Source organism: Hyperoodon ampullatus (genome assembly GCF_949752795.1).
Source record: "Hyperoodon ampullatus genome assembly, chromosome: 4".
NCBI lineage: Eukaryota > Metazoa > Chordata > Mammalia > Artiodactyla > Ziphiidae > Hyperoodon > Hyperoodon ampullatus.
In genome coordinates, this window is record NC_136917.1 from 32,573,994 (window position 1) to 32,594,901 (window position 20,908).

The 20,908-nt window shown below is 52.0% G+C and overlaps 1 protein-coding gene across 7 annotated transcripts in view; it reads left to right on the forward strand.

Moving 5' to 3' along the window:
- Positions 1-2,719: 2,719 nt before the first annotated feature.
- DNM2 (dynamin 2) overlaps positions 2,720-20,908 on the forward strand; it is a gene marked incomplete at its 5' end in the record, with an annotated part of 93,850 nt that continues 75,661 nt past the window's right edge. For all 7 annotated transcript variants that reach the window (XM_079701950.1, XM_079701947.1, XM_079701949.1 and 4 more), the window contains one exon: positions 2,720-2,880. In XM_079701950.1, coding sequence (XP_079558076.1) covers positions 2,720-2,880 — 161 coding nt within the window. The remainder of the gene's footprint in view (positions 2,881-20,908) is intronic.

Sequence of the window (20,908 nt, forward strand, 5' to 3'; positions counted from 1 at the left end):
GTGATGATAACATGTGTGATCTAGAAGGTACTTATACTGTGCCTGGCACTGTTCTAAATGGTCGTCAAGTGTATTTAATTCTTGCAACTTTATGGTTCCCCATTTTACAGATGAGGAAACTGAGAAATGAAGTCACTTGGTCATTATCACCCAGCAAATGAACAGGCCTAGGATCTAATCCAGATATGGCCAATTACAGAGCTGGTGGTGCTCTTAGAAGCTACAGTTTTTTTAACTGAAAAATTAACACGTGTAGGATCTACAATTTAAATATCATAAAAATGCAGCTACTTTTATAAATTTGTGTATTCCATAAATTTTCCATGTGTACATTTTTTCGTGAATGTCAGCATCCTTTACATGCAGTTCTGTACCTTGCTTTCTTCCCTTCTCTTAGTGTATCTCAAATTGTTTACATGTCAGTACATGAAAACTTCCTCAATCTTTTTTGTAAATAAATTAATTTTATTTATATTTATTTTTGGCTGCGTTGGGTCTTCGTTGCTGTGCGCGGGCTTTCTCTAGTTGCGGCGAGCGGGGGTTACTCTTCGTTGCAGTGCGCGGGCTTCTCATTGCGGTGTTTTCTCTTGTTGCGGAGCACGGGCTCTAGGTGTGCGGGCTTCAGTAGTTGTGGCCCTTGGGCGCAGTAGTTGTGGCTCATGGGCTTAGTTGCTCCGCAGCATGTGGGATCTTCCCGGACTAGGGTTCGAACCCGTGTCCCCTGCATTGGCAGGCGGATTCTTAACCACTGTGCCACCAGGGAAGCGCCCCCTCAATCTTGTTTACAGCTGCTGCACAGTATTTATTTAATGAGCTCCATGGATGAGCAGTTAGTGTTTCCAGGTTTCTGTGATCGTGGTCAAGGCTGTAGTGCCAAACATTGTCAGTCTTTTTGCCTATCTCTGAGACTAGTAGTTTTGGGTCATGGAGCAGGCATATACCTTTGGCCACTCTGCCATCCTCCTACTCCTTCTTTCTCCATTCCCCTGTTATGGCTCCGCTCTGTCAGACTACTTCCCCACCTCCTTTGCCACTAGCTCCTTACTGGGCTGTCTCTCTGGCCTATCTATGCCCAGCATAATCAAATCACTTGCCTTAAAATTGTTCCACCTATTCCCGGCCTCTTTTCCAAGTGGTCAAGAGTTCCCAGTTCCAAGAACCCCCACGTTACCTGCAAAATAACGTGTTTTTTCCTGGGGAAAGGGTCCGTTGAGTTTCATTGGGTACTCAAAAAGATCCAGGGGCTTCCCTGGTGGCACAGTGGTTAAGAATCCGCCTGCCAATGCAGGGAAAACGGGCTCGAGCCCTGGTCCGGGAGGATCCCACATGCTGCGAAGGAACTAAGCCCGTGCACCACAACTACTGAGCCTGTGCTCTAGAGCCCGCCAGCCACAACTACTGAGCCCGCGTGCCACAACCACTGAAGCCCTCATGCCTAGAGGCCATGTTCCGCAACAAGAGAAGCCACCGCAATGAGAAGCCCACGCACTGCAACGAAGAGTAGCCCCTGCTCGCCGCAACTAGAGAAAGCCCACACGCAGTGAAGACCCAACACAGACAAAAATAAGAAATAAATACATTTATTAAAAAAAGATCCAAGATGCCCTGAAGTTCAAGAGGCAGGGGAACAACGTTGGAGCGTTAGCCGCATCAAGACAGGAGTGAGCGGAAGGTATTCCTAGGGGAGAGCACAGCGTTTGCAAGGGCATGGAGACGACTTAATAGGAGTGAAAGTGGGAGCCAGCGAGACAGTGCTAGACTGCCTCTCCCTAGGAACCATTAACAGCCTGACTCTCACCTTCAAAGTGCATTGGGACCCCGCGCAGGGAGCTGATTTGCAAGCCCGGGCCCGAGACGCATTCTGGGACTTATAGTTTTCTCTAGAGCCCAGAAATTCACAAGTGAGGATCGCCACTGCGTCCTACCAGGAGGTGGCGCGCGTTGGCGAGTACTGCGGGCCTACCCTCTGCTCCGGAAGACTCCAGTAGACACGACAATCACAAGTAAGAACGGGAGGAGGTTCTTTGATGGACAGGTACGGTTTTCAATCAGAGTCAAGATTCGGAGGTTAAGTCCCAGTCTCTTGATTTGTTGGCTGATGGAACGGGGTGATATTTATATAAACCAATGGGAAATTTTTAGGGAACTAGGTAGCGTCAAGTGACAGACCGTGGTTAAGAACCGATCCCTAGTATCATTGGCCAGCTTTGTTGACTGGCGATCTCCCTGCCAATAAGATTGGCGGATGTTCCTGCTATCCTGGAACTGCCCCTAATAGGCGGGGCCAAAATGCCTTTTCCCGAAACACCGCCTCCGGGCCTGGATAACTCGCTTCCCGCCGCTATTGGCTTCTAGCACAATAGCGACAGTTCTTTTGTCCAATGAATCCGAGAGAAGGTCCCCAGGGGGAAGACTCGTTTGGCCGTAGGCCCGTGCTTCGCTTTCACTGGCTTATGTGCACGAGTGACAGTGCAGCCGACCAATCGAGGGTGGCGCGAGGGCTTTGGGTGCAGCCCCAGGGCCCGGGCGGGAGGTCGCTTGGGTCGGGTGTTGCCTGAGAACCGGATGAGGCGGCGACCGTGAGGCCGAGCCGGGAGCGGGCGTCGCGCCGAGGCCCGGGCGGGCGGGGAGCAACGGCCGCGGACGCCGCGGGGCCGCATCGTCGAGGGCCAGGGGCGGGCGGGGAGCGCTGCGCTCTCGGGCCGGGGCCGCCGGCGCCATGGGCAACCGCGGGATGGAAGAGCTGATCCCGCTGGTCAACAAGCTGCAGGATGCCTTCAGCTCCATCGGCCAGAGCTGCCACTTGGACCTGCCGCAGATCGCCGTTGTGGGCGGCCAGAGCGCCGGCAAGAGCTCGGTGCTCGAGAACTTCGTGGGCCGGTGAGCGAGCGGGGCGGCGACAGCGGGCAGGCGGCGGCCTAGGGCGCGGAGGGCGGACCGGGAATGGCGCGTCCTGCGCTGCCGGCGTAACTGCGGCGCTTGCGTGCCCGCGACGGGGACGGGGACAGGGAGGCGGGCCCTGTGGGACGCCCTGGGCGGAGGGCTCCCTGCAGGGGCTGGGGGCGTGGGCCAGGAGGTGCGGTGAACCCCCGCCGACTCTCTGGCCCCCGGCTGTAGTGGGTGAATTATGCCATCTGGTTGTCTGTGGGTCAGGGATAGGTTTCCCTTCTGTCTGTTCGAAACCTGTCACCTAGATATCTATTGGGCCGATCCCTGCGGTCTGGCTGGCTGTTGATTTATCTGGAGCAGTTTCTGTCGTCTGGTTGGCTGACTCTCTGTCCTGGATAGGTTTCCCCGCCGCCACCATTTGGCTATCCATCTGTCCAGTACCGCAGGGCAGCCCCCTGCTGCCTGGCTAGCTATCCAGGATGACCTGTCCTGTCTGGTTGCCCTTCCTTCCCCTCCCAGACTTTAACACTTAGCTATTCCTCTGTTGGGTTATCCAGCTGGCCTCTGCTGACTGACTGGCTGGCTGGACCTAGGAGACCCTGTTGTCTGGCTCTCCTGGGCTGACTCTTCAACTTGGTGCCTGGTGAACGCTGGCTCCTCTCTTCCAAGTGGACCCTTTTGTCTGTCTGTCCTGGTGTCTTTCCTCCTACTCTGCCTGTCAATGCCCTAGCCGTCACCTCTGTGGCAGGGGGTGGTGGGAGCATGCAGAGGAGAAGGGAGCTGAAGGATGAGACCTGAACTCCTTTCTGTTGAAAGTAAGACCCCAGGGGGAACTTCCTCCAGGAGTCTTTCCTGGCCCATGTCAGGGTGCCTCCGGGGCCCTGGAACATAGGGTCCAAACCCCAAGCTAAAGCCTGAAAATTGGGGGCCCTCCTTGGATCCTGGGAAGGAACTTCTTGCCTGATCAGGTTGTGGTGGCAAGAGCTGGTATACAGCCTTCCCTAGGCAACCCTGAGAAGCCTCAGATTGCCCATCTGTCCAGTGGACAAATTCCACTCTCTGGGCTGTTTCCAGGATTCTGGAAGCTAATGGATGAGAATGGACCCTGTGGCCACTGAGGGCGGTTGGTTCTCCCCTCGCCCTTCCCCCACCTCTTGTCCTTCTGCCTCCCAGATGGGTGGCCACTTCTGCATTCTGGGAAGGACTCCATTGGTGACTGTGGCTGCCAAGTAATAACGTCATAGTCATCATTATTATTATTGTTGTTATCAATGTTAAGAGGTAATGTTCATCCAGCAGGCCCCAAGCTGAGTTGTTTCTTGGTTCAGTTCAGAAAAGACTCGCTATTTGCCCAAGGCCACTAGGCTGGCACTCAGTGGAGCCCAGCTGGGCGCCCAGCCCCGCCCCTGCCTTCCCAGAGGCCTGGGGTTTTGCTCCCAGCAGCACGAATTTCCTCCTTTGCTGCTTTGTCTCTGGCGCAATGCCCTCTGTCTACTGTGGCGGAAAGGTGTGTACTTGGGATCAGGCGGCCTGGGTTGAGCCTGGGGCTGGGCTGTGGGCCCCCAGCTTGGCCATCTTCCTGTCTGCCCAGGCTTCCTGTGAGCGTCTGTAAAGCTCCGTCCATTTCATCTGCCTTGTGACCTCGCACAGATTGTTTGACATCTTTGAGCCTTAGTTTCCCCTCTGAAAAATGGAGTGATGGACCCTCAACAAGACTGTTGCAAGGATGCAGTGACATGGTATGTTGAAAGTGCTTACTTAGCATAGTGCCTGGCACACAGTAGGTGTACTTGGCTGGGGCTGTTACTCCCCAGGCTGGTTCCTTTCATATCGACAACGAAGGCTAGTCAGAATTAAAAGTGCTCTGAAGTTACACACTGGACTTCATTTAAGCCTTATGAGGCTGGCACTGCTGTGATCCCATTTTCCAGAGCAGAAAACTGAGGCTCAGAGAGCTGAGCATTCTTGCTCGAGGTTGTTCAGTGAGGGATTGAGGGCTCTGGGTTGGAGACCCCGGGTCTCTCTCCCATCCCCACCTCTTCTCGGGCCCCCTGCCCTTCACCTTTCCCTCCCACCCACCCTGGCATCTGGCAACTGCCAACTGCTATTGAGCTGGCTCCTATGGCGACCTCCTCCTAGAGCCTGCAGCGTGACATCGGTCGTTAAGCGCATTAATTCAGGGCTCGAGAACCAAAGCTGTAAAAAGGCCTCTCTTTGGGTATGGGGTGCTCAAACAGGAGCCAACTTCTTTTTATTTCTGGAGTGTGGGTAAGGCTTCTCAGCTACAAAGCCCTGCCATAGGGGGATGGCAGGCAGGCCTTGCTTTGAGTCCCACTGCCTGCTTCTTTTTGTGACTTTGGCCAAACTGTGCTGCAGCTGAGGACCCTTTTCCTCCCTTGTGCCCTGGACCCACATAGAGGGTTTCCCGGCTGGTTTCAAGGAACAAACAGGAGAGCATGTCAAGCTCTGTGCCGTGGGGGCAGCAGGGGCTGCTCTGTTTCCCTGCCTCCTCCTTGTGGCTTTTCTAAGAACTTGATCCGAGAGTGAGAATAGCCCAGATAGCCCAGCCCCGTACCTGGGGTTGCAGGTCCATGACCACGGAGGCCGAAGCCTGCTTGCTCTGTCTTGTTTTTCACCAGCATGGAGTTTAAAATGTTTTGGGGTTTTTTTTTGTTTTTTATTTATTTTATTTATTTATTACTTTTGGCTGCATTGGGTCTTCGTTGCTGCATGTGGGCTTTCTCTAGTTGCGGCGAGCGGGGGCTACTCTTCCTTGCGGTGCGCGGGCTTCTCACTGCAGTGGCTTCTCTAGTTGTAGAGCACGGGCTGTAGGCGTGCAGGCTTCTGTAGTTGTGGCTTGCAGGCTTCAGTAGTTGTGGCTCATGGGCTCTAGAGTGCAGGCTCAGCAGTTGTGGCACATGGGCTTAGTTGCTCCGCGGCATGTGGGATCTTCCCGGACCAGGGCTCGAACCCGTGTCCCCTGCGTTGGCAGGCAGATTCGTAACCACTGCGCCACCAGGGGAGCCCTAAAATGTTTTGTTTTTAATTAGCTGTCAACATTTAAAAGTGAGATTTTGCATCAAAATCAGATTTTGGTCGTGCTAGCAAAAACCCCAAAGATGTTTAGGGTTTAGCGGTTTAGCGCACAGGCTCTGGGCCCTAGGCCTGGCTCTAGCATGTTTGGCTGTGTGACTATGGCCCGGTTCCTTTTCCGTAAAATGGGGTGATTACTAGGCCCTCTCTGCAGGACAGGGTGAGTTAACGTGTGTTGAGTGCATGGACCCTGTACCCGTGGCTACTGCTGTTATAATCATTGTATTCTGGCCTTCCTGGGCCTGTGCCTGGCACCAACTGCCTGGGTCTCAGAAGCAGCAGCCACTGGCTGCCCCATCAGACTAGGAGTGGCCCCTTGAGCTGCCAGAGTCCCCACTACTCCCTAGTGCTTGCCCAGGCCCATTTCATATTTGCCCGGAGCCTCCCGGCCCCGGCAACCTTTAAGTTTAAGGCTCAGGGCTTGTCCTGCCCTGTACCAGCAGATAGACCCGTGGCCCTAAAGAGAGTGGAGGATGTGGCTCCCTGGTGACCCTTGTCATTTAGCCTCAGGGGCTGGCAAAGGGAAGGGCTTTAGAAATTTTCCCTTGGGAGAAGAGCAGGAAGGGGAGGCAGAGGTTGAGGCCTCCAGCTTGGAGTCTCCCAGTCTTGGACTTGATCCTGTCAGTCTTTGTCCTCCAAGCCTCAGTTTCCCCAGCTGGGAAATGGGGCTCTTAACATTACCTACTCATGGGCCCCATTCAGGCCACCAGGTTGGGTGTGTTTCACCTCTTAGGGCATTAAGGGTGGAGTGAGGGTTAAATGAGTCTTGGAAGAGTGTCTAGTGTGAAAAAGCACTTAAAAGGTCATGCATTTTTCATTCGTTCATTGAAAAGTGTTTTCTGAGCATATATTCACTCTGTGCCCGGTTCTGTTCTAGGGCTGCAGACACAGCCCTGAGCAAGATACCAAAGCCCCTGCCCTGGGGGAGCTGACCTTCCAGCAGGACGCAGATAAAGAAGAAACAAGGTAGAAGATAACCGTTTTATGGAAAAAAAAAAAAGAGAAGATTATGGAGAGGGCAGGGGGAGGTTATAGGTTTTGTTGTTGTTGTTGTTGGCGGGCCTCTCACTGTTGTGGCCTCTCACGTCAAAGGAGCACAGGCTCAGTGGCCATGGCTCACGGGCCCAACCGCTCCGCGGCAAGTGGGATCCTCCCGGACCGGGGCACGAACCCGTGTCCCCTGCATCGGCAGGCGGACTCTCAACCACTGCGCCACCAGGGAAGCCCTGATCTTGCCTTTGATGTGCAGCTCTGCCTCGATGCCCTCAGTGAGTAGTGCCTGGGAGCACATGTAGGGCCCGGTGCCATTTTTCTTTTGACAAGAAGCAGCTGCCCACGGACTCTACCGTTTCCAGCTGCGTTTCCATTTGGTCTCGGGTGATGGGTCCCTGCAGGGAGATGTAGCTGTATCATGGGGCCGCTGCGGGGCACACAGTGGGTGCTGGATGAATGCGTGTCAGATGACCGTTGGCTCACGTCCCTGCCAGACTGAGGGGTGGGCACATGGCTTGCTCTTTGGGCTGGTTTGTCCCTTAACAGCTCTTCGGTGTTCAAAGACACTTGGAAATGACAGCTGCTGTTTCCATGGTCCTTCCTTTCAGGCAAAGCCGAAGGGCCTTTGCCTGTGTGATCTGTAGTACCCAGGCCAGCTGGAGCAGGCAGAGTCCAGAGGCACCTGTGGGAAGGTGGCATCCATCAGCTGAATGACCTCACTTCTTGGGCCTCAGTTTCTTTGTCTGGAAAGTGGGGATCATGATGGTTCCTCCCTCCTGGGATCGGGCTGAGCATTCAAATGAGCTAATCCTTGTGAAATATTAGACCTGTGCATTTTGTATAGCCCTGGGTCAGGACTCTGAAGATCAGTTGTTAATTTCTCTTTCCTTAAAGAAAAGGAATTCATGATTACTTTGTTAATATAAGTAACGCCTCATTTTAGCAGAGACACTCATTGAGCACCTGTCAGTGTACTTTGAGCTCTGGGGATGCAGTTGGAACCAGCTGGTGAACCAGGTCCTGAAATGCTTGTGGGAGCCCGTTCCTGCTGTTTCTAAGTGGGAATGGTGACTGTGAACAAACATTTGGCCATGAGAGTTTTTTTGTGCTCATTCAGCATATGATGGTGGGAAATTGGGAGCAAAAAAGGCCCAACAGTATCGAATTGACTAGACAATGTGTCCAGACAACCAACTACAAAATAACTCCTCAGAGTGATCTAGAAGAGGATTGAATGACCCAGAAAGCCTCTGCAAGACCTGTTAGGGCCCAGACCAAGTGGACGTGTGAGCCCATCTTATTCCAAACAGTTGTATTTTCATAGTAAAAAGCCTGGAAAAATGTACAGCTTCGAACCCCACATGTAGGTTGTCTCCCCACATAATTGTTTGTTCGTTTTGGCTTGTTTGGGGATTATGTTTATAACCAGGAAGACAGATTTCTCCAGAGCTCAGCTCTGGGCTGCCCAAATGCTTTTCAGAGTTATTTGTCTGGGGATAATGGCCCTCGCTAGGTACACGGATTGAAATCCTCTGGTAAAAAGTCCGGTTCATTGTGGGTGAGGGCAGACGATGGCCTCGTGGACAGTTCCAGATTTGGAGTTTTCAAAGGTAGTGCGGGCAGAAAGCACTGGGCACGGCATGGAACCCTGTGTCTCTCTGGTGTTTGCATTTGGTTCAGAGCCGCATCTGCCAAGCTTTTGCCTGATTTGAATGAAAATGCCGAAATTACAGGCCCCTCAGCTGCAGAAAGGAATGGGGACATCGGCTAACCCTTAATTTACTGGGGTTGCCAACCGCATGCTGTAATTAAGCCCTTACTGTTAGAGCTTTGGAAAAATGCAAGCCAATAATGAGATATTTATAGGCCATTAGCCACAATCCAAATAAAGAAAAAAATTACCCTGCCTCCGAGGCAAAATGGCACTAGAGAGGAAAGACTCCTGCTTCCAGGTACATTGGGGTTCCTGTTAGTATTGGCATCTATTGCTAGATGCTGGGGATTTTCCCCTTCGGAGTCACCCTCACCTTGGACAGGGAGCTGGGTGGCCCTTTCGGTTTCACCTGCTCATGGCTGTTTATAACACAGTAAGAGCTGATGTTTGTGGAGCGTCACTGTGTGTCGTGCCCCAGGGACTTATGTCTAAAATCTGACCACATGGTCCCAGCAGTCCTTGGGGGCAGATACTGCCCTTAGCATCCCTGCTTCACAGGTAGGGAAACTGAGGCCTCAGAGGTGGACTGGCTTGAAGTCACATAGGGAGGAGGGCAGGAGCGGGCCCTGAGCTGGGCCTGTCTCCTCCAGAGCCCACTGCCCAGGGAACGTGGGGTTGGGAAGGTGTGGCCATGGCTTTTGGCTATCAGGTCAGTAGTGGACACTACGGTGCTTGTATCTGGGGCTGGGGCCGAGGTGACGGATGGAGGGATTTCTGGCTTTCCGGATCCTTGAGGTTGTTAACTCTGTGTCTGACAGCATGCCGGGTGCTGGGGACCCAGCGGGGACCGAGATGGACAGAGGTCAGCAGAATGGTTAAATGAGCAGTGACATTCTGAAGATGGAGAAGTGCAGTGAAAATGGTGGGGAGAGTGAGAGAGTGGCTGGGCAGGGGCTGCTTCAGACAGGGTGGTCAGGGCGGGCCTGCAATGGAGCCAGCCCCTTGAAGACCCCAGAGAAGGGTGTCCCAGGCAGAGGGCTCCATAGGTGCCCCCTTCAGATATGGAAAGGGACCTGAGTCGAAGGCAAGACCACACTGGGCCCATGAGGGTCAGGAAACTGCCTGTCAGATGCCTGTCTTTCCTAAGTTTTAATTATATAAGTAGAACACTGAAGACCGAGTTCTCAGAAAAAGGGAAACCATGACAGATGAGGAAGGATACATTGCCCACCCTGTCCCTTCCTTCCAGCTCCACGTGGAAGCACCATTGTCAGTTTGGCATATGTCCTGTCAGAGCCCTCTCGTGTTTACGTACATATGGACACGCTGGTACCTATAGAAAATACACAGCACTATTCGGGGTTGCTTCTTTTGGGGGTACATCTTCCTTCCAGAACTGGGACTACCCTGTTTCTATCGTTCAGAAACTTGTTTTCCAACCACGCAGCACATCCTAGGGGGTCCTGCTTCGTCGAAATGTTTGTAACTGCTGCTTGGAGCTTCCTGATCCTCCCAGAGGGGTAAGAATGGAGGTGGGGGGCCAGCAGGAGTCACTGCGGCTGTCCCAATGAGAGAGGACAGTGCTGTCTCACGTGCTGTTTGCCAGGATCCATGCTGGGACCTGGGTACAAGGCGCCTCACCTACTTCGAGGCCAGTGCTTGATCTCTGTCTGCTGACGAGGAAACTGAGTCACGGAGGTTTGCCCAAGTGGCCAGACTTGAACCCAGAACCTCGGCCTTCATGGGTGGCCCCCTTCCCCCAGGCCTGCTGGCCTGTACCTGAAGTAGCATCCTCACCCCTGGCTCCGCTGGATTTTCCAGCCTCCCTTTCCCCCTTGGCTCCAGCTTCACAGGGTTCAGTTTTCCCTCCCTCTGCACTGCATTTGTACCTCAGAAGTTTCTGGAACAAAGCCGGGTGTTGAGGAATAATTGAAGTCCTTGTGGGGATTCTTGCAGTGCCCATTGGGGTGCCCGGTGCCATGGCTCAGCTGCTCGAGTTGCCTCCTCTGGTGGCGATTGGGGGGGCGGCTCTGGTCTTCCTGTCACACTGAATGGACTTTCCATGCCCTTGACATACTCACCATGTGAGTGTTGTCTGTACGTCCCCTCAGCTTGGCCCCATTTTACAGATGAGGCAGTTGAGGGGGCAGAAATGGGGCAGGCGGTGGGGGTGAGGCTCTGAGCCCCATCCTTACCCACTTGTTCACTCTACCCAAGAGGCCCTAGAGGTTCTTCTCTGAGGAGGCACTTTCCAGTGAGAAGGGAGTGGAGGCATGTGGGAGACGGCGGCCCCATAGGGAGCCTTGGGGTGGGAATAGTGGTCAGGGAATGCTTCTTGGAGGAGGCAGTAGGTCTTTCTGTCCAGATGAGGACAGAAAGGCAGCAGCTGCCTAGAAGCAGGCGACACCAGGACCTTTGTGCCCATCCTGCCTGGCTGTGGGCCCTGGCTCAAGGCTCATGGCCTGTTATACAGGGTGCTTTCTTGTTGTTGTCACGGCTGCATAGTACTCCATGGTACAAAGGCACCTTTGTTCGTTCACCAGTCTCTTGGTGGTGATGGATGCTCAGGCTGTTTCTTGTCACCCACTCCCAGGATTTGCACGTGGACATGGGATACCTGTGTAGAACACGTGTCTACACAGAGGAGGACATGGGGAGGTGGATGGCCAGCACTGGCTGTGTGGCCCTCCCCTCCCTGGGTGTGGAGACCAGGATGCTGCCCGGCAGCTGTTTACCTGGGTTGAATGAGTGTACTTGGGATTGGCCAGAGAGTCCATTCCAGTGCTCCTATATCAGTGTGTCCTCGCCGCGCTTCACCCGTCCCGACCCCTTCCACGGCCTGGACCAGTGTAGTCGCCTCTGCCCTGGTCCCCTGGCACCCGCCCTGCCTCCCTCACCACCCACAGTGTCCACAGGGTACCTGTGAACACCTGAGTCTGGGCATGTCCCTCTTCTGCCCACCACGCTCTGTGGCCCCCACACTTGGGCTAAAAGTCCAAGTCCTCCACTGGCCCCCCAACACCCCCGCCCTCGCCTGCTCCCACTGTCCCCCAAGCTCGTCCCGCCGGCCACACGGCCTCCTGGCCGCCCCTGAACCCCCCAGACTCACGCCTACTCAGGGCCTTTCTCTTCCTTCCTCCACATCTCCTCTTTGTCCAGAGTTCTCCACCCCCTGCCCCTCTCTCCTTGGGTCCCTGCTCAAACCTCACCCCTCTTGAGAGGCCATCCCTGACCTACCCTGGTTCACACAGGGCCCTGGCACTCAGACCGCGTGCCTAGATGTGTTTTCTTCAGAGCTCGTCTTAGGACCTGAAACTGTTTTGTGTTGTTTCCTCCCCATGCCGCAGACGGCAGGTCCACAAGGGCAGGGATCTTCGAGTGTTCCTCGCCATCCTGGCACAGAGTAGGAGCACGCATATTTGTTCCGTGAAGGTACCTTAAGACCAAACTTGGATTAATTTCACTGCATAGATGTCCATTGAGAAGGGGACCAGCGGACAGCCCTGTGACTTGCCTTTGGGGGCTCACAGCCCACCTGGGTTGTGTGGGACTGAGAATAGAAGAGGGTTTGGGGTGCTCCAGGGGGGACAGAAACAAGTGTATCCTTTTTATGGGGAGGGCTGTGATTTGCCCCTTGGGCACAGAGTAATAACAGTAACAGGGTAAGACCTCCGGGCCGGCCAGGCATGGCTGTCTCTCGGGACTGGCTTCCTGGCTATGAGATGGGGCCGAGCAGGGCCCCCTCCCTGGGCTGAGGTGACTGAGGCCCCCTGCACAGCTTCCAGTGAGCCATCCCTTCAGACTCTTGCTTCTTGCCTGGGTGCCAGGCAGCCCTGGCAGGAATGGGCCCCACTCTGTCCAGGCGCTGGCACACTCTCACAACGGGGACCCGAGGTCTGAAGGCAGCTTCCCTCCCACCCCCACCCCCCTGCCCGTGGATACCCAAGTGCCTGCTTGGACCAAGAACCAAGGAAAGGAAGCTGCTGGGGTCATCACTTCTCAGTCCTGGCAGCCCATTAGTGTCCGTCACGGGGAGATGCCCAGTGCCAGACCCTTCCCCAGACCAACTTAAAACTCCCAGGGGAATTCCAGTCAAATGCCACAGCATAGAGAACCATGCTCTGTTTGTTCTGGGAGACCTCCTTTGCCTAAACTTGAACCCACTTGGACCACAGACCCGTAGCGTGTGGACAGGTGGCCAGCAGAGCTGTCCAGGGCCCCGATGACACCCTCATGCCCAGACGGAGGAGGAGGACGAGGCGCCCTGGAGACTCTGCCCCATGACACGTTTTCCCAGCCATAAGAGTCTCTAGGGACTGGCAGGCCAGCCAGCGAGCACAGCAGGCAGGAACAGTCCCAGCTGGGGTTACGTCTGCTTGCCGGGTGATACACCCTGGCACAGCCAGGCCAGCCCTGGAGGAAGCCCGGGGTGGGGTGGGGACACAGCCCCTACTGTCCCAGCCATGGGGCCTCTGTCTTCTGTGCTCATGGCCAGGATCCTTCTGGAGGGTCACAGCCTGCTTGCGTACAAGGCCCTCAGCAGGCCCTGCAGCCAGGGAGCCAGTGGCTTTGAGGATGATGCCCTCAGAGTTGTTCTTTTCTGGCTGGTGGGGTGATGGAGTCCCAGGGATCTATAAATCAAGATCAGGGGGCCTGTGACCGGAGGCTGTGAGCCGCCCACTCAGCTTGAGAGAGGCTGCCTGTGGTTTGGGCTGACACGTCTCCTCATCTTGCAACACTTCCCCTCGTCTAGGCGGAAGCCGTTCAGGCAGAAGCCCGGCTCCAGCGGCCTCTGCCCTAGTGGCATCTCCCTGTGGCACCGCCTGGCACAGGTTGCCAACGAGCTCAGAGCAGGCCACTTTCTGAGGTGGGGAGACCCCCACCTGGAATACGCTCCTGGCAAAAGGATGTCCTAGCTTGATTTTTTTTTGTTTTTTATTAATTTTTATTGGAGTGTAGCTGCTTTACAATGTTGTGTTAGTTTCTGCTGTACAGCAAAATGAATCAGCTATACGTATACATATATCCCCTCTTTTTGGATTTCCTTCCCATTTAGGTCACCACGGTGCATTAAGTAGAGTTTCCATAGTGCTATACAGTATGTTCTCATTAGTTATCTATTTTATACATAGTATCAATAGTGTATATGTGTCAATCCCAATCTCCCAATTCCTCCCATCCTCCCCTTCCCCGTTGGTATCCATACATTTGTTCTCTACATCTCTGTCTCTATTTCTGCTTTGCAAATATCTGTGCTATATTTCTAGATTCCACATATATGCATTAATATACGATATTTGTTTTTCTCTTTCTGACTTACTTCACTCTGTGTGACAGTCTCTAGGTCCATCTAGCTTGATTTTTAATTACAAGAGTTCTTGGACTGTTTACTCGCTGTAAAATACAATTCTCTCCTATAGGAAGAGTAAGGTGGAGGTTCCTCTCGCCCCTTGCTCGGGACCACCTTCATCAGCTTGTGGCTCTTCTCAGATCCTTTTTCTTTATCTTTATGTGTGAATGTCCGCCCCCCCCCCCGCCCCACGTTAAATGCCATGATTAAGTCTGTCTTTTTGTTTGGTTTTGGTTTTGGTTTTGTGTTCTTTTTTTTTTTTTCGACCGTGCCGTGCAGCTTGTGGGATCTTAGTTCCTGACCGGGATTGAACCCAGGCCCTGGTAGTGAGAGCTCTGAGTCCTAACCACTGGACCGCCAGGGAATTCCCAGGTCTTACCTTTGATAGTGCAAAATCTCGCTGGAATGTGTCATGCCTCATGCCAAGTTCTTTGCTACTTAGTGTCTTGAGGGGTTTTTGCCTTTGTTTTGTTTCTTTAAGAAATTTTTTATTTTGGCATAATTTTAGATTTACAGAAAGTAAGCAAGCTGTAAACATACAGGAAATTTATGAGGATAGTACAGAGAGCTTGCATATACTCTTCACCCGTCTTTCCCTAAGTTAACCTCTTACCTTGCTGTGGTATATTTCTCACAGCTAAGAAATTAACCTCGGCATATTATTATTATTAACGAAAGCCAGAATTGATTCACATTTCCTCAGTTGTCCCCAATACGTTCTTTTTCTGTCCCAGGACCCCATCCAGGATCCCACATCGCATTGGGTCGTCCCGTCTCCTTAGCTTCCGCTCAGCTATGACAGCGCCACAGCCTTTGCTTTTCATGACCTTGATATTTTATAGACTGTCCCACAATTTGGGTTTATCTGGTATTTTCTCATGGTTCAACAGGGGCTATGGGTTGTGGGGAAGAGGACCACAAAGATGAGGTACTCTTCTCTTCACATCCCATCCATGGTCCATGATATCAATAAAGCTTACAGTGGATGATGTTGACCTTGATCTTTTGGGTGAGATGGCATGTCTGTCAGCTTTCCTTGCCACAAAGTTACTTTTTTCCTCCTTTTTGTACACTATACTTTGGAAGCATTGAAGATTCTTTTTTTTGGCTGTGTTGGGTCTTCATTGCTGCGTGCGGACTTTCTCTAGTTGCGGCGAGCAGGGGCTACTCTTCGTTGCGGTGCGCAGGCTTCTCATTACGGTGGCTTCTCTTTTTTTTTTTTTTTATTTATTGTTTTTGTGGTACGTGGGCCTCTCACTGTTGTGGCCTCCCCTGCCGCGGAGCACAGGCTCCGGACGCGCAGGCTCAGAGGCCATGGCTCACGGGCCCAGCCACTCCGTGGTATGTGGGATCTTCCCGGACCGGGGCACGAACCCGCGTCCCCTGCATCGGCAGGCGGACTCTCAACCACTGCGCCACCAGGGAAGCCCACGGTGGCTTCTCTTGTTGCAGAGCACGGGCTCTAGGTGTGCGGGCTTCAGTGGTTGCAGCATGCAGGCTCAGTAGTTATGAATTCCAGGCTCTAGAGCACAGGCTCAGTAGTAGTGGCACACGGGCTTAGTTGCTCCACGGCATGTGGGATCTTCCCGGACCAGGGATCGAACCCGTGTCCCCTACACTGGCAGGTGGATTCTTAACCACTGTGCCACCAGGGAAGTCCGAGTGTTCTTTTTAATATAATTGTTTGAATAGGTAATATGTCCAACATGGAACCAAGTTCAAAAATGTCAGAAAGAATGGAGAGAGAGAAGCTTGCTTCCTGTCCTCCTACTTCTACAGCCATGGCTAACCACCCTCTCTCTTCTCCTGCGTCCTCCCAGTTTCTCAATGCAAATGGAAGCAAATACGAATGTGTGTGTATCCACTTCCCTCTCCCGCCCAGCTTAACACCCTGTTGTGAACAACGAGATTGTCACTTAATAGTATTTCTTGGAGATCTTAGTGTATCAGAACAGGGAGCATGCTCATTTTTGTGGGTTTTTTTCCCCCACCCTAGAGGTATAAAATTTACATATAGTGAACACACAAAGAGTTACCACCACAAACAATATATGGAACACTTTTATCACCCTCCAAAATCCCCCGTGTCCTTTTGCAGTCACCCCCCCCCGGCCCGCCCCCACTGATGGGTTCTCCATTCTATCGTTTTGCCTCTTCCAGAATGTCATATAAATAGACTCATGCAGCCTTTTGAATCTGGCTTGTTTCATTCTGCATAACACCTTTGAGAGCCATCCAGGCTGTGTGCCTTGATAGTTTGATCCTTTTTGTTGCTGAGGAGTATTTCATGGTGTGTCTGGATCACTGGCTGTTGAAGTGTTCACCCACCGAAGGATGCTGACGGATGCTGGGTTGTCTCCAGTTCTGGGTGATTATGATCAATGCTGATATAAATATTTATCTGCACGTTTCTGTGTGCCTTATAACTATGATGCATTTTGAGAGATTTTGAATTAATTAATTTTTAAAAATTTGGCTGTGCCACGCGTCTTGCGGGATCCTAGTTCCCCAACCAGGGATTAAACCTGGCCCCAGCAGTGAAAGAGCCAAGTCCTAACCACTGGATCACGGAATTCCTTGTTCTTTTTCAGAATTGTTTTGGCCAGTCTAGTTTCTTTACCTTTACATGTAAATTTTAGAATCAGCTTGTTGTTTCTGCAGAAATGATACTTGTGCCTCGGTACATGGAGAGCTTTGCTGTTAGTTGTTTTTTCTGTTTTTAAAATAAATTTATTTATTATTTATTTATTTATTTTTGGCTGCGTTGCGTCTTCGTTGCGGTGCACGGGCTTCTCATTGCGGTGGCTTCTCTTGTTGCAGAGCACGGGCTCTAGGTGTGCGGGCTTCAGTAGTTGTGGCTCGCAGGCTTCAGTAGTTGTAGCTCGAGGGTTCTAGAGTGCAGGCTCAATAGTTGTGGCGCACGGGCTTAGTTGCTCTGCGACATGTGGGATCTTCCCGGACTGGGGCACAAACCCGTGTCCCCTGCATTGGCAGGCAGACTCTCAACCACTGTGCCACCAGGGAAGCCCCCGCTATTAGTTTTTATAACCGTTATTATTCCCTCTAACATGAGCGCTGACCTGGACCATTGCAGTCACTTCCTGCTAGGTCCTGCACCTTCTGACTCCACTCCCTCCCCCCTCCCCCTCCCCCACCCCAGGCTGTTCTTCCTACAGTGGTGGGAGGGAGCCTTTTAAGAAGGTGCCCCTCCTCTGCTCAGAACCCAAGATGGCTCCTAGTTCACTCAGTGTAAAGGCTAAAGTCCTTGGGAGTTCCCTGGTGGCCTAGCGGTTAGGATTCTGGGCTTTCACTACCATGGCCTGGGTTCAGTCCCTGGTCAGGGAACTGAGATCCTGCAAGCTGCACGGTGCGGCCAAAACAGTCCTCATTATCACCCAGAAGGCCCTGCATGATCTCCTTACCCTCCTCCCCCTGCCCCATCACCTCTCTCCCCTCCCCTCTTCCTATTCCTCTCTTTCTTGCTCTGTTCCAGCCACACAGGGCTCCACACTGTTCCTCAAACATGTTAGACACAGTCCAACCTCAGGACCTTTGCACGTGCTGTTGCCTTTGCCTGGAAAGCTCCTTCCCTCAGATAGCTGTGTGGCTCATGTATCATCTCTATTGGGCCTCTGCTCAAATTATTTCCTCCTCAAGAGGCCCTCCCTGGCCACCCTGCTAAAATGTCCCCACCCTATTACTCCATCCTCTTGCTCTGCTTATTTTTTCCTGGAAGCACTTGTCACTCTGCGTCCTTGTCCTACCTGTTTATTTGGTCTATTATCCTACCACCCAGTAGTAGGTGAGTGCCCTGATGGCGGGGCTGTGATCCTAGGTGTGCGCCAGCCCCTTGTACTGTGCCTGGCGTGTATTAGATGCTCTCGAAATCCATCTCCCTTTCAGTGTAAACTCACCCATCTGCGTCTCCATCACTAAGTGGGACCCACTCAGCAAAGGTAGCAGAGCCTGTTCGGTGCCAAGCTCTGACCCCAGCCGCTACTCAGCTGGGGCCAAACAGAGCTGGTCACCACTTGGAATTAGACTGGTTTGTGTGGGTCAGCAGAAGTTCTTTTTTTTTTTTTTAATAAATTTATTTGTTTGTTTTTATTTTTGGCTGCGTTGGGTCTTAACTGCTGCTCATGGGCTTCCTCTAGTTGCAGCGAGCGGGGGCTACTCTTCGTTGCGGTGCACGGGCTTCTTACTGCGGTGGCTTCTCTTGTTGCGGAGCATGGGTCTAGGCATGCAGGCTTCAGTAGTTGTGGCACGTGGGCTCAGTAGTTGTGGCTCGCGGGCTCTAGAGGCTCAGTAGTTGTGGAGCACGGGCTTAGTTGCTCCGCGGCATGTGGGATCTTCCCGGGCCAGGGCTCGAACCCATGTCCCTTGCATTGGCAGGCAGATTCTTAACCACTGTGCCGCCAGGGAAGCCCAGCAGTTCTTTTGTTTGTTTGTTTTTTGTTCTTTGGCCGCGCTGGGTCTTCGTTGCTGCATGTGAGCTTTCTCTAGTTGCGGTGAGCGGGGGCTACTCTTTGTTGCGGTGCGCAGGCTTCTCATTGCGGTGGCTTCTCTCATTTTGGAGCATAGGCTCTAGGCACGCGGGCTTCAGTAGTTGTGGCTCGCGGGCTCTAGAGCGCAGGCTCAGTAGTTGTGGTGCACGGGCTTAGTTGCCCTGTAACATGTGGGATCTTCCCGGACCAGGGATCAAACCCATGTCCCCTGCATTGGCAGGCAGAGTCTTAACCACTGCACCACCAGGGAAGTCCCTCAGCAGCAGTTTTTTTATCTTAAAGCTTTTTAAGATGGACTTTTCCCCTTGTTGGTACATAGGTGGCTCTTGTGCTTTTTGTTCTAAAATAACATCTTTACTGAGATATAATTCACAGACCATAAAATTCATCCTTTTAAAGTGTAGTATCCGGCTGATTTTAGTGTATTCAGAGTTGTGCAGTGATCACCAGTATCTAATTTCAGAACATTTTCATGTCCCCAAAAGAAACTCTGTGCCCATTAGGCAGTCAAGTCACTCCTCACCCCCAGCTACTGGCAGCCGCTCATCTACTTTCTGTCTATGAATTTGCCTGCTCTGGACATTTTGTGTGAATGAAATCATATGCTCTGTAGCTGTTTGTGCCTGGCTGTTTCACTTTGCATTAATGTGTTCAAGGTTCATCCTTGCTGTAGCATCTATCAGAACTTCATTCCTTTTTTTGGTTGCATAATATTCCACTCTGTGATTATGCCACCTTATGTTTATCCAGTCCTCACCTGATGGACATTTGGGGTGTTTCCACTTTTTGGCTATTAGGAATAATGCTGCTGTGAACATTTTTGGACAAAGTTTTGTGGGCGCATATGCATTCATTTCTTCCGGGTATGTACCTAGGAGTGGAATTGCTGAGTCATATGGTAATCCTTGTGTTTAACCTTGAGAAACCCCCAGACAGTTTTCCATAGTGACTGCATCATTTTACGCTCTCATCAGCATTGTAGGAGAGTGCTGGTTTCTCCACATCCTCGTTAACACTTGTTATTATCTGTCTTTTTGAATTCAGCTTCCTAGTGGGTGTGAAGTGGTATTTTCCTCAATCGTGGGGTTTTTTTTTTCTTATTTTCCTAATGACTAATGGTAAGCTTTTCATGTGCTTATTGTCCATTTGTATATCTTCTACGGAGAAATGTCTATTCAAATCCTTTGTCCATTAAAAAAAACACATTTATTTATTTATTTATGGCCGTGTTGGGTCTTCGTTGCTGCGCGTGGGCTTTCTCTGGTTGCGGTGAGCGGGGCTACTCTTCGTTGCGGCGTGTGGGCTTCTCATTGCGGTGGCTTCTCTTGTTGCGGAGCACGGGCTCTAGGCACACAGGCTTCAGTAGTTGTGGCACGCGGGCTCAGTAATTGTGGCTTGTGGGCTCCAGAGCACAGGCTCAGTAGTTGTGGCACATGGGCCTAGTTGTTCTGCGGCATGTGGTATCTTCCCGGACCAGGGCTCGAACCCGCGTCCCCTGCACTGGCAGGTGGATTCTTAACCCCTGCGCCACCAGGGAGGTCCCCTTTCGTCCATTTTTTTTTTTTTTGCGGTACGTGGGCCTCTCACTGTTGTGGCCTCTCCCGTCGCGGAGCACAGGCTCCGGACGCGCAGGCTCAGCGGCCATGGCTCACGGGCCCAGCCACTTTGTGGCATGTGGGATCTTCCCGGACCGGGGCACGAACCCGTGTGCCCTGCATCGGCAGGCGGACTCTCAACCACTGTGCCACCAGGGAAGCCCCCATTTTTAAATTGGGTTATTTGTCTTTTCATTTGTTGGTTAGCAAAAGTTCTTTACATCTGGTATCAAGACCAGCCCTTTATGAGATAAATGATTTGCAGATATTTTCTCCCATTATGTGGGTTGTCTTTGCACTTTCTTGTGTCCTTTGAAGCAGAAAAGTTTAAAATTTTGATGAACTCCTGTCTTGTTTTTCTTTTTTCACTTATGCTTTTGGTGTCATATCCAAGAAGCCATTGACCAATCCATGAAGATTTACTCCTATATTTTCTTTTAAATATTTTGTAGTTTTAGCTCTTACATTGAGGTCTCTGATCCAGTTTGAATTAACTTCTATATATGGTGTGGGGTAGAAGTCCAATGTCATACTTTTGCTTGTAGCTATCCAGTTATCCCAGCACCAGTTGTTGAACATTCTTTACTCATTGAGTAGTTTTGGCACCTTGGGTTAAAAATCAGTTGGGGGATTACCTGCTAGTCCAGCGGTTAGAGCTCCACGCTTCCACTGCAGGAGGGCACGGGTTCGATCCCTGTTTGGGGAACTAAGATCCCGTATGCCGCAGCACAGCCAAAAAAGTAAAATAATAAAATAAATCAGTTGGCCATAATGCAAGAGTATATTTCTGGACTCTCAAATCTATTCCAGTGATGTTTATGTCTACCCA